Below are 12478 nucleotides of genomic sequence, written 5' to 3' on the forward strand. Positions count from 1 at the left end.
CCCTTTCTCAACGTGATAGATATTACCAATAAGTCAATGTTCATGCAGGGGCAGATTCTGGACCTGAAGTTGATAGGCTATGCTACGCTACGAGGTGATCACTGAAATAGAGGTGTGGTGTTTTGGGTTTTTTTTTGTTGGTTTTTTTTTTTTTTACTTCTGCACTGATCATGCTGGAGTGGTGCTGGTGCCTGCCATTTTGGCTGCTGTTTCTGTCTTGCAGTCCTTATAGCAATGCCTTGGGTATGGTTGGCCCTTTTCTTATCTGAACAGGGACAAGGGCGTATAATCCCTAGGCTCTGTTCAAATACACCCAGAGAGTAGCCTGTCCACTGGCTGCAGAGAAAGGAGCCAAAAGTCCCTTCATTCACGCTTGCATACTCCCTGCTGTGCCAAAATGCTCACTCTCTGGGTGATAGCTAAGCACCTGGACATTTATTTTCAAGGAAAAAACAAACCGATGCATATTTGGTTTTGTTTCCAGAATATTTTTTTTACTTTTAGGCTTTATTTGCTGAACAAAATAGTTGTGGGTTTCCTTTTAACCCAGTAAACTTTTGTACTGTTACACCTCATTATATATTTTGTGGTGCTGAGTTTTGAGTCTGCTGCTTCAATTACAGAAACTGCCAACAGACATATGAAAATCCAGAACAGAGAGGCTGAAGCATTCCTGGTTTTTAGCTTTGGAATTACTTTTGCATACTCTGACAATTTCCCCTTATAAACTAAGCTGGTGATAGCTACAGTTACAGAATGCAAGAAAACTAATGCAAAATTTTACTGCCAAAATAGAGAAGAAAACTTTTTCAAACCAGAGATTGGCACAATTCCTGGCTTTTCTCCCCACCTTTCTCTCTGCTCTCTGCCCTCCCAAGTCAGTAATTATCAGAAGTGGAGAAGAGGAAGTAAATGCAAGGCTACGCAAGAGGAAATAAAAATGTACGGGTCTTTTACCCCAAGGAGTTGCAGCTTGCTTTCTGACAAGACATGTTGTGATTTCATGTCTTTTGAGTTTATTATGCTCAGCGTAGCATAAGAGGTGATGGAAGAGGTTCTGCCCCTGGTGTATGTGAAGTGAGGAGTTTTAGATTCAGTCTTTAGCCTAAGTGATTGAAAATTGCATTTGTATTGTTTGTTGAAATCAGAAGAAAATGTACTGACTAAGCAGATGATACATTGGACTGTTTGGAGTGGGAAGATTACTTCATTTTCAGATTGAACAAGATGAATTCGCTTGTTAGGAGATCCTGAAGCTTACAGAGGTGGATTTTGTGTATCTGGATAGATAAGGATGGGGTAGGATAAACTCACAAGATAAAATTAGAAGAGGGTATGTAAAAGCTCTCCCGAATCTTGGAGAGACTCGTCTGTCACTGTGGCTCCACTGTGTTGGTGCATAGGTTCCCAAATACATGGTTGCATGTGTGTGCCGTGCAGAAGACAAGAGGAAAGGGCACTCTTCCAGGAAAACTGGCCTTTGTACCCTTCACGGGGAGATGAAGGGAGAGTTAGGAAGATGGGACAGTGGCTCAGAGCATCGTTTCTCATTTCCAGTTCTCTGACAGAGTAATTGTCAGGAGGTTGAATTTCTATTTTGTCTCCCAGCGTGTTCAGAATAGCTTTTGTTAGGAGAAGCAATATTAGAAATATAATGTGAAATACATTCTATAAAATAAAATTCTTTACTACTTTGACCTTTCAGTCCTTTGCACTGTGCTTCATGGTGATATCCTCAATTCTGTGAAGATTAGCAAGGCTGTCCATACAAAGAGGAGAGCCCATCAAAAAACTCTCTGCTCTGGCTACAGGATCTGTTGGCACTTTTTGGTATTTTGACTGTTGGTGCCTCTTCTGTTCTTCCTTGATGATAAAGGAGCAATGAAGCCTTTCCCATTTGGAAGCGGAGGACCAGTGGAAGGGGAGAATCAGTGGAATTACTCCCAAATTACCTGCAATAGAGTAGTTCCTCTTTTAATGATACTGCTCGTTCTTGCTGTGTTGTCTAGAGAAAAACAGAAATTCCTGTCCTTGTACCCTGAGTCGAGTTGACTCTGCGCTGGAGGGAAGCAGATGTGGTAGCCCCAGACTACCTTAAGAAATGGCACCAATGCCAAAAGGCAATCTGCTAACTGCTGTTTCCTCACGGAGGTTTCTGCTTGGTTGTACACTAGTGTGGACACACAAGCCTGGCTCCGCTGGCTGGTCAAGTCCTCCAGTGTGCAAGGCTGGCATAGTGTGAGGGGCGGGCAGGCAGGACAATAAAAAGCTCTGGATTAAGCTGCTTTGCTTGGTGCAGGCTTACCTGAGCTATCTGGGATAATGATGGGTACCTGGATCAAAGAGTAAATTCTACATTATTCATGGAGATTCACTGACACTTGGGCATTCGTTGCCTCCTGGAAGGGGGCATGGAAAAATATGGAAAAATAAGAGGAAATTCTGAATGGCTCCTACTTTAGCTCAGAATTGAGAGAGTATGCTTTAAGTGGGGGAAAAGGTGAGAAATTAAGATGAAAAATGAAAATAAAGCAACAACTACTGGCAAGATATCCCTTATGTACCAAACTTGTTACTGTCACGTCTGAGGAGGTGCCTTTAAATATATGTTGTTTTCAGAAAACCGAATTGGGATATTTTCCCTACTTTCTCTGAAAGGGTTTAGTAAATTGAAGTTAATTAATTATTAATAAAAAATATACTCAGATGATTAACATGATCTCTCTGCTTAGACTATACTCCTGTCCAAATAAACATTTATTCAAATTTTTTGCTGAAATTAAGAATAAATAAAAGCCTACATTGTGCAACCTGAATAGACATTGATACAGGAGCGGATCAAGTTTCCCTCAACTTGAATTTCTGTACTTGAATAGGTACTTTGACCTATTCTCTGGTAAGTGTTCACATGACTTACAGTGCAGCATCTTTCTATATGCCCTCTTCGAGCCTTCTGTATGCAGGAGGAGTACCTTTTACAAGGAGGTATTGTGCTACTTGAAGATGACCATAGTTAACTTCATGTACTGTTTTTACTCAAGTACAATTTGTACTTTGACTCATAAAGCTGATGGGGTACCCTGTAATGGAGATATCTATATACTCAGGATTGTATACTTAAGGAGAAGGTCCCTTCTGTGTGTGACAGGTTATGCAGTGGGCAGGATTTGCTTTTGCTGTAGGGACGGCTGACTATACATTTTTCTACGCTATGTATTGGCTCCAAATTTCAGCAGTGTGTGTGTGAGAGAGGAGTTGGGAGTCTTTCATCCCATCGAACCCCTCTCTGCCACCCTCCCTACAGTGAGAGGCCTGGACCCTCTAGAAAAGTGTGAGCAATACTGGCTATATCAATTTATTTTAAGGCAGGAGTCCTCAAAGTGTGCTTTTATAGAGTCCTTTCAACTCTCCAAGAAGAATAAAACACTGTAGTTAGTGTCCATTTTGTTGTTAAAGAGCCTATGATAAAAGTGGAGGTATTTGGTAGAAGAGCTTTCTCTCTTAATCTTTGGACTAGATTAAATGTGGGAGGGATGGAGAAAGGCTAGAATCGGTGCTTTATACACAGAGGGTGTTGAGCTGTTGGCTGTTTGTAAGCTTATATGTGAAGCATGAATTTGAAATGTACTTAGAAATCCATGTCAGTACTTTTTGTTGCCCTGGAGACTTGACTTCTGAGACTCTGGATAACCTGTACCTCCCTGCAAATGTGATGACTGGGAAGAGGGCAGATTTCTGACATGGTAGCTGTTTTGCACAAAATTTTGAAGTCTATAGCAGACAGGACAGAGAGACCCTCATCATGCCCACGCACTGCATGCGTCTGCTCTTCATTGGCTTTCATAATCATCTTACTAAATGTCACAAAACGTGATAAAATTACTGTGCTTGAATAGACAGTGTTTCTGAAGAATATATTGTGAAAGCAGAAAAGAGGAATTTTGCTTTCAAAGAAGAAACAGAGGCTGACCTCAGCACTAGGATGCTCCTCTATTGAAATGTGGGAATAATATATGGAGCTGCACTAGTACAAACTTCTGAAGTGCCTTGGCAGTGCTCCAAACGAGTGCCCTTTCTGATGGAGTTTTTAATACTTCAAGAAGACATAGTATGTGCATTTAGATGCCAATAAAATGATTCCCTGTGGGCTCCATAGGCTGCATTTCAATGCTAAATTATGATGACAGTGTGAATGATTGACCACCAATCGCCAGCGAAGCATTTCGTGCTTTTGCTTTTCTGCAGTTTAATCCCTTCTTGTGGTAAACTCTGTCACCACTTCAACCCTTAATTGAGATGCTTCTGTCCGTCTTTCTCAACGCACATGTTGTGCCATTGCTGCTGATGCTAAAGAAGCCCTAACAACCTGGCAGTTTATTGACTGGAGCCTGACCTTATTGCATTCATGACCTGCAAGAGGCCACAGCCAAGACTTGTTTGGTCTCCAGACAAAAAGCTACATTAAATGAACCAAAAGAGAAATCCATAGATGCAGCTACTGCTGCATCTGACAATTGAGAGAGGAATGAGAAGGGAACTAAAAATCCCATTACAATTATTCTTGGGTAAGAGTGTAGTTTCAGAAAAATCAAATAACTTTGAATGTATGCTCCATCTAATCTAGGTTGTATGCAACAGGAGGGGAATGAGCTTGCTAAACCTAACAGGAAAGAAGGATGAGCTGCTGTTAAGGGTGAGAATAAGGAACTAGAGTTCAGATTAAGACAAGTGATCGGAAAGATTTCCCCATAGAGTGGTCAGTAAATTAAAACTTTATTTAGGTTCTTGAAATTCCCCTTTCCAAGATTTTGGATAGATTATTTTGGCAACAGAATTCAGTGGCTGAATCTGTCTGTCACACTTGTGAATTGGGGTAAGTATAATTAACCCTTTTAAAAAAAAAAAAGGAAGGTTTGATTCATAGTGGAAAAACATGATTTACATAAAGTAAGGCAAATGCCCCAGGCTCCAGTTTCTTGTATGCATGATACTGTATAAATTGCATGAAAAATAAAATAAAAGTGAATAGAAAGTAATTAAATAGCCAAGCCTAAATTTGATAATCTAGGAAGCTGTTGTATGATTTCTTCACATTATAAGCTTTTTATCTAGTGTGAAGAATTCTTGTCAGGAAAATAGAGAAATGAGCTAGGAAAGAAAACGTTCTTGGTGCTAATTCTGTCTCTATCTTGATTTTTTTAGAAAGCCTAATTTTTTTCAGAAATACTGATTAATTCTGTTCACATGCCAGCCTAGCCTGAGACAGCTCAAGTTAAAATCCTGACTTCCTGAAGCCAACAGCAATCTTGCCATTGTGCCAGGTATCTGGCACATGCAGTTTTGACGGAAATTTACCCTGAGGTCTTGATTTCTTGAAAGCCGTGGGGTATCTCAATGTTTGCATCCAAAAGCTGAGGAACAATACCATAGTGACTCTGAAAAAAATAGTGAGTCTGAAAAAAATCAGACTCATTCTGCTGATGAGAAATGCAAACACAGAAAACTCAAGAATGATATTTATGTGTACAGCATTGCTTAGGTTATAATTGCACATATCCTGAATATAAAAAGTGAGATGGTATAAAACACAATCGTGTTTTCACCTATACAGGGCTTCAGTAAGAACTGGCTTTCTCTCATGTGGAGCTTTCTTGCTTGGTACCAGGCACTAATGATTCTTGTCCGCTTTAAAAAAAAAAAAAAAAAAAAAAAAATCATTAAAATGTCAAACTATTCAGCTGAAATCATCATGCCTTTTGAAATAAAGCTTTAATAGTGAGAAAAATAGGAGGGATTTCTGAAATCCCCCCCCCCCCCCTTTTTTTTTTTCCTTTTGCAGCTGAAAATTGACTGGCAGCTATCAGCAAATTGGAGACAGGGAAACTTTCAGAAGTATTTGCCTTCTAAACTGCTATCGTTGTCTGCAGTCTTCTTGGAACCAGATTTCTATTTGCTGACTGCATAGGCATTTTGTTGGAAGCTTTTTACTGAAAATACAAGAAATAACATTTGAATTGCTTTTGGATTTCGTATAGGATTTGTCTTATTTTTAAAGCCTCTGAGTTGGATGTGTATTTCATTCCTTCTCATTTTTTGTTTTTCTTCTAAATATCTTCTTTGTATCCGGCACAGTGGAATGCAAAACAATTAAGTAATTTGTAAGTCTCTGACTACAAAATAACACTCCCCCCAACATTCTCAGTAATTCCATTTTTAACTAAAGCTTTGACCTGTAGTAGAGAAAATAACAAATTGTTTTAGTCTTCTCACAGTTCTAGGTTTGCATTATAACTTAAAAACCTGTCCCACTCTACTGAGAGTTTTGTATACTTCATGGTGATACTATTCTCACTTAATTCCCAATGACACCTTAGTTCTTAAACTGCTTACAGATAATTTTTTTTTCCCCCAATGCTAGTTAAACTATTTCTCAACACTACAAAAGGAGCAGAAAATCCCCAGTCAAAACTTTTCAATGCTAGATTATCTACATGAAACAAATACTTTTAGGTATTTTGCCCTCCTTTGACATTTGAAACCAGACTACCGCCTTCCTACAGGGCTGCTTTCCGAGACTCACAAACAGCTCGGCATTATACAGAGAAGACTCAGCCCAGTTTTCTAAACAACTTTTTCATGCTATGCCACCCATACAAAAGAGTTTGGGGCTTTCCTCGCCTCTTCAGTCTTGATATACTTCCTTTTTTATCCTCGTATCTTCAGTCAGTGTGGCAATGTGTGGCCTGGAGGCTTGGCTTGTGACTCTCTGGATTTGCTCGATGCAATAAGCTGATATACAAATGCCCGGAGGGATTGTCAAGGTATGCTCGCTACACCTAGAAATTAAGGAGTTTTTGTGGGCTTGAGAAGTGGAAACTCAAGTCCAGGCTTGAATTTTAGGTCCTTCGCTTTGCTGAGTGTGTGTTGTAGTGTTCCCATAAAGGGGAATGCTCTGTGTTTGTGTGTGTGTTTTGTAGCATTCCCTGGGGGAAATATCAAAATTGTAGCTTCTTTGGAATTGGCGATACAGCTGTGTCTAGGTATTTGGCACAAACTCTACTAGTGTGAAAAACGGGGCTGCCCCCGTATCGGGCATGTTGAGCCTGTGAAACACTGTAGTGTCATTATTCCGCGTGATGCTTGAGTATTTCATTTGCTGGAGTAGTGCGGTGCAGCTGACAAAGGTTATGTTATACACATGGTGAAAGGTCCCAGCAGCGCAGCTGGTCCTGGTCACCAGAGCCCACCGATGGCAGCAGGCAACCAGCACGGGGAGCTGACTCCTTCAGCTAGCGGTTTAGCTCTTTGCAGGGTGTAGGCTTAGGAGGACTCTCAGGCTCAGCTGGTAAGGATTTCTGTTTGAAACAGACAATGGATAGGTAGTTCAGGGCTGATGGTGAGACTCAAAAGGAAACCATTTCACAGTGATGATCTTGGTTATGCTTTAAAATGTTTGTTCAGGAGAAAATGTCTATGAATTGGGGAAAAAAAAAAAAAACAACCGGAGAGAAGCAATAAAAGGCTGTGCACAATACCAGCTTGCCATTAGAGGTTGAAGGTTTATTTTCAGAGCATCGTTTTTAGAAACATTGCTTCAAATAATTTCATCAGTCTGAAGAAAATTGCACCTTATACCTTTTTGTTCTGTTTTCAGAGTGGATTTTTATGGAAGAACAGGGCTGTTCTGAGTGTTGGACAGGTTAAGCCCTGTGTTTTCAGAAGAGCTCTCTGAAAAGACACTGAGCATTGTGTGTTGCAGTTGCATAGTGATACCACGGTCCTTGCTCTGTGATGAAAAATTCAAATGAAAGTGGCTGGTGGGCTACAAACATTCAGAACGGATTTTGTGAGTGTACTGTATAACACGGGGCAACAGACAGTAATGGGCCTTTTCCAACTTCGTCCCCTCCTCAGGACTGGGCTCAGGTGATGGAGAATTCTCATGAATTCTCATGAAATTTCCAGAATATCACAAATAATCCCCCAACACCAAATAAGTATTCCCTGTCCTGGGTGGAACTGATAATTGGAAGCAAGGCTTGAACTCAAAGGAGAAAAAGCGCTCCTATTTTTTTGTTTATCTTTAGTGGATAGCATTGAGAAGCAGCGTACAAAACAGTACTCCCTGGGAAGGCTACAAATAGCGTGATCACTAGCAAGCTGCCAGTATTTAGGAAAAAGAGTTTTCTGCATCCAGCCTTCCTTAATTCCCATCTTAGAAATTTCACTGGGAATCTCACATGGTCCTAAGCTTTGCATGCGTGTTATCCCTATACCACAGAAGAAGCAAGCACCCTTTTCCCTGCGTGAGAAAGCATTAATAGCTATGTCCAACGGGCAAACATTCATTCTTCTGGCTAGTGGTCAAATGAAATTTGAAAGCCATTATACTGTCCAGCGTTTTTACTGAATAGCTGGTGCAGACAGCTGGATTGCTGGGAGCTGCCTCGGGATCATCTGGGAGATTACTGAGCTTTTGGGTTGATCTTGGAACCATCTTCCTGTGTAAATAAAGGGTAAGCATTAGTTAAGAATGATTACCTTAAAGTATTAGATGTTTCAAGGTGTCATGTGTTTCTTCATTAAATAGTCTTTGAAAATTAAAATAAAGGTCATCAGCCCAACCCAGTTCTGTGGTTAAAGCTTTTTCCTGGTTTGATTTGATCTAGTTAGTTACTTCAGGCATTTATAATCTTATTGAGGGGCAGCCTATGAAATGTACATCAGGGGAAAACAATTCTGCACAGCCCACAGCCTATTCGTGGCTTTGCATGTAACTGGGGCTGTGAAAATTGGCTTGGTTTGGACTGTGTGGTGACCAGAGGAGGTCCTGCCCGCAGTCTGTCTGTGCAGGCGCCTATGGCACGCACCGGAGGGGCAATCGCTTCCCCGACAGATCGGGCACGTGGTGCAGTGACAACAGGAGCGTGAGCTGTGCAGAGAAGTGAGGGATAAGCTGCTGTGCACATCAGCAGATGGAGGGAGAAGTAGGACGAGTTCAGAAAATCGCCAAGCACTACCAGTATGTAGTCAGAAGCTATAATCACTTTGGTTTTTACCTGTGTGCATTTAAACCAGATAAGCTTTTTTTCATGCCTTCTTTTATCTCTGTGCAAATTATTACAGGTGAGTTATAACTGAAAATATGAGGCTTTAAAAACACTGAAGTTTTACAGCTGCAGTGTGTTGATACTCCAGGATCTCCTTTTTCTCACATAAATTTGAAAGCACAGTAGTGCTCTGAGCTCAGTGCCTGCTTTTCAAATGATAAAATGTTTTAACTGCTATCTCTTTTTTTTTTCCCCTCAATCCTAGGTCCTAATTAAGCAGTCACTGTAAGAGCAGTAACTGCAGTAATCATTTCTCTTTGCACTGATCTAATCTGAAGCCACGAGCAGCTGCAATAGTTACGCTACAAAGGATTTTTCCCCTTTGGCATGTATTGCACAGGCTGTCCCTCGATTAGGTTACAAATGCTTGAAGGCTATTGATTTTTGCTCTGTTTTATGAGAATGCTCCTCTTTTTAACAGTTTAATTTCTCAGATTTGAATGATCAGGTCGTGAAACAAAAGTATTTATGCATCTGATTACTTGTTTATCTCATCAGGGAAGCTCTATAATAATACAAAACCCCCTTTACTGATTCCTGAGCCGCTGGAGAATCCCATGCTCTGGGGTGTTCTCCTCCTCCTGCCAGATCACACACGCGAGGTGGCTGTAAACGTTAATAGTATTTCTTAAGGGGAAGTGTCGTTGCGGCGTTGCTTACCGACATCCCAGAAACACACTGCATGTATGAAAATTACTGTACTGTGAAAATAACCCTGGGTTTTCATTAGGCTGATTTGGGTGTGTTGCTAGGCAACTCGGGGTAACGAGGGGGTTGTATGTATTCTTTAGGTAGGTACGGGTCCCTATAGAGATTTCCAGGTAAGTAACATAGACTGGAGAGAGGCTGATCAACTGTGACATAAGAAGTTAAGCCCTGCAAACTTAACTTTCGTTAAGAGGAGTTTTTTAAGAAAGAAATTGGATTAGACCCAGGGATGACGTACCCTGTTTGATTTCTTTTCCCCTTACGCTCTGACGAGCTTTTTGTTTAGGCAGGCTTTTGTTTCTGGCTCCGAGTTTCTTCAAAAAAATTTGGGAGTGTGTCTCGGGGTGTCAAGGGTGATGTGCTCAGCTTGATTGGCTCGGTTTGCTTGCGAGTGCTTTGTTCTTCCCACCACCCTCAGGTCGGTTGTGCAACATGCCCCTACCGTTTAAAAAGAAAAAGAAAAAAAAAAAAAAGAGGGGAAAAAAAAAAGAGAAATGCTGAGTAATGCCAGAGGTTTCTCAAATGGCTGATGCAAACCTGGAGAATTTGCATCATCATTCAGCTGGAGTAACTTGGTATGACAAGAGCTTAAATACAAGTCCACGCGGAAGCTGAGCTGGTTTCCAATGATAGGGCAGTACCAGCTCACAGTGTGAAAGCGCAGGTGTTCCTGAGCAGTGCTCAGATCGCAGTAAAGGCTCAAATACATTTTAGGAGCTCGCTACCTGGGTGTAGGAGCGGCTGGAAAGATAAGAGAGGGCAGAGGAAGAGACTAAGTAGTTGGCTACACAGAGAGGAAAAAAACCTTGAGTTTCTGCTGCAAACTTTTTTGGCTGTGCTTGCCGTCGGTGTGCTGGTGGCACTGTAGCATGTTTAGGAAAGCTGCTGTAACCACCGTCTCTAATGGAAGTTACTTGCAGGGGCAAGCTAATGGCAGGTTGCCCTCTATGGACAGCGGACAGCCAGCCCAGGAGGGAAAAGTTGTGCTGAAGAAGAAAGTGACACTTTTGAGGGGGATATCCATCATAATTGGCACTATCATTGGAGCTGGCATCTTCATCTCTCCCAAAGGCATCCTGAAGAACACGGGCAGCGTGGGCATGTCCTTGACTGTCTGGACGGTGTGTGGTATCCTCTCGCTCTTCGGTAAGTCCCTTAAAATTTTCTAATTGGTCCAGAGGGGTGGCCGGTGGATTATTGCTATTATTTGTCTGATTTTGCCATTGGATAGCAAGGCACAGTGTGGAGCTTGAGGACCAATGGGGCTACAGAAGGTTTTTGCTGTGTGATAGGTTGCGTGGAGGGCGCAGAGGTATGCAACCCCTGTGCCCCCGGCGCCTGGTCGGTAAAGATCGGAAGCGTAAATTACTGTCTCTTATGGGTCCCTAAAGGAACAGGAAAAGTAAATGTCCTTTTTATGCCATACAATGTGCTGTACGTATAATGTTTTTCTTCTGGCTGTAAGAGGTCGTTTATGGTTTGCTTGTAAGGCCCCTGGCAGCTGGGGATGCGGGTCACTCTGCTCGAACACCGGCGAAATGTTTAGACAGCTTGACTTAGTTCCCTAGAGGCTAGAGCAAGGTCTGAGAGGAATAATTCCCACTGGACGTAAGCTGTATTGGCATGAAAGGGAGCAAAATAATAACACTAATAACCCCGCTCCCCAGTCTTGTATTACTGGTCTTCATTCTTCGCTCACGATGTTGCTTTGAAAGATTGCGCTGCAAAAAGCAGTATGATGGAAACAAACTCGTATTACGAGTTTTATTGCTGGCCTGCCTCTTGTGACAGTTTTTACTAATTTTGTGTATTTTTGAAGAGCATTAAATTCTGAAGAATGCCAGTTTATTTGTTCTGTACACAAAGCCCCCCATTCAGAGTGGAAAACCCCACCCTGGCCTCTGCGGGACAGAGGGTCCATTGACCTACTTAATGAGTTAATCTCAAAGAAGCTGAAGAACTAACATGAATATTGGCTTTATTTAAAATAGAAACGACTTGTTTTCTGGCAGGAGGTAAAGAGGACAAACACGGACTAACATGTGTCTGCTTAATAGGTGGAACATGCAAATGCCACCCTGTGTAAATTGGCTCTGCACTTAAAAGAAACATGGACCGTTTACAGGCTAAGCCCACCCAAGCCAAACAGACAGTGCAAGCAAGTTAGGACACGTTCTGGTCAAATGTCAAATGTATTGGTACAATGTGCAGCATAATCTGTTGTACAAATGTGGAAGTCCTGCCTGTAACCAAAAGTCCCCTATAAAGACAGACCTCAGATGCAATTTGTAACCCTGTTGGAAGACCGTGGTCTTTAGATTTAGTCAAAACAGAATTTGCTTAAGCATTGCATTTTTGGCTTTAACTTTAATAGTAGTATTTTCTGGCTGTGAAGTACAGTCTGTACAAAAAAAAAAAAAAAAAAAAGAGATTTTTTTTATCAGATGGATTTTCTAGGTCATTTTCCAGATCTCAAGATATGAAGAACTGTGTAATTTGGCCCAGCAAAAGATACTATCTCTTTCTCTGAATGGACCTGTTGCAGTTATTTTTTTCATCTTTTTTTATGCCACAGGTGTTTTTAATTCCCTGCATGAATTAATTATAGTAAAATCACATGCAAAGATCACTTAAGGTCTTGCTGAGGCTGTGTGTGTAAC

General features: G+C 41.4%; 1 protein-coding gene across 2 annotated transcripts in view; it reads left to right on the plus strand.

Annotated features, from left to right (window-relative positions):
* The window catches only part of SLC7A11 (solute carrier family 7 member 11), a 260524-nt gene that overhangs the window by 188083 nt on the left and 59963 nt on the right, over positions 1 to 12478 (plus strand). The window contains exon 4 of one of the 2 annotated variants that reach the window (XM_050896134.1): positions 10890 to 10964. In XM_050896134.1, the coding sequence (XP_050752091.1) occupies positions 10890 to 10964 (75 nt within the window). Of the gene's footprint in view, positions 1 to 10570; positions 10965 to 12478 lie in introns of those variants that run through there. The other variant, XM_050896133.1, reaches the window with a different exon arrangement.

Source organism: Gymnogyps californianus, chromosome 4 (assembly GCF_018139145.2).
Source record: "Gymnogyps californianus isolate 813 chromosome 4, ASM1813914v2, whole genome shotgun sequence".
NCBI lineage: Eukaryota > Metazoa > Chordata > Aves > Accipitriformes > Cathartidae > Gymnogyps > Gymnogyps californianus.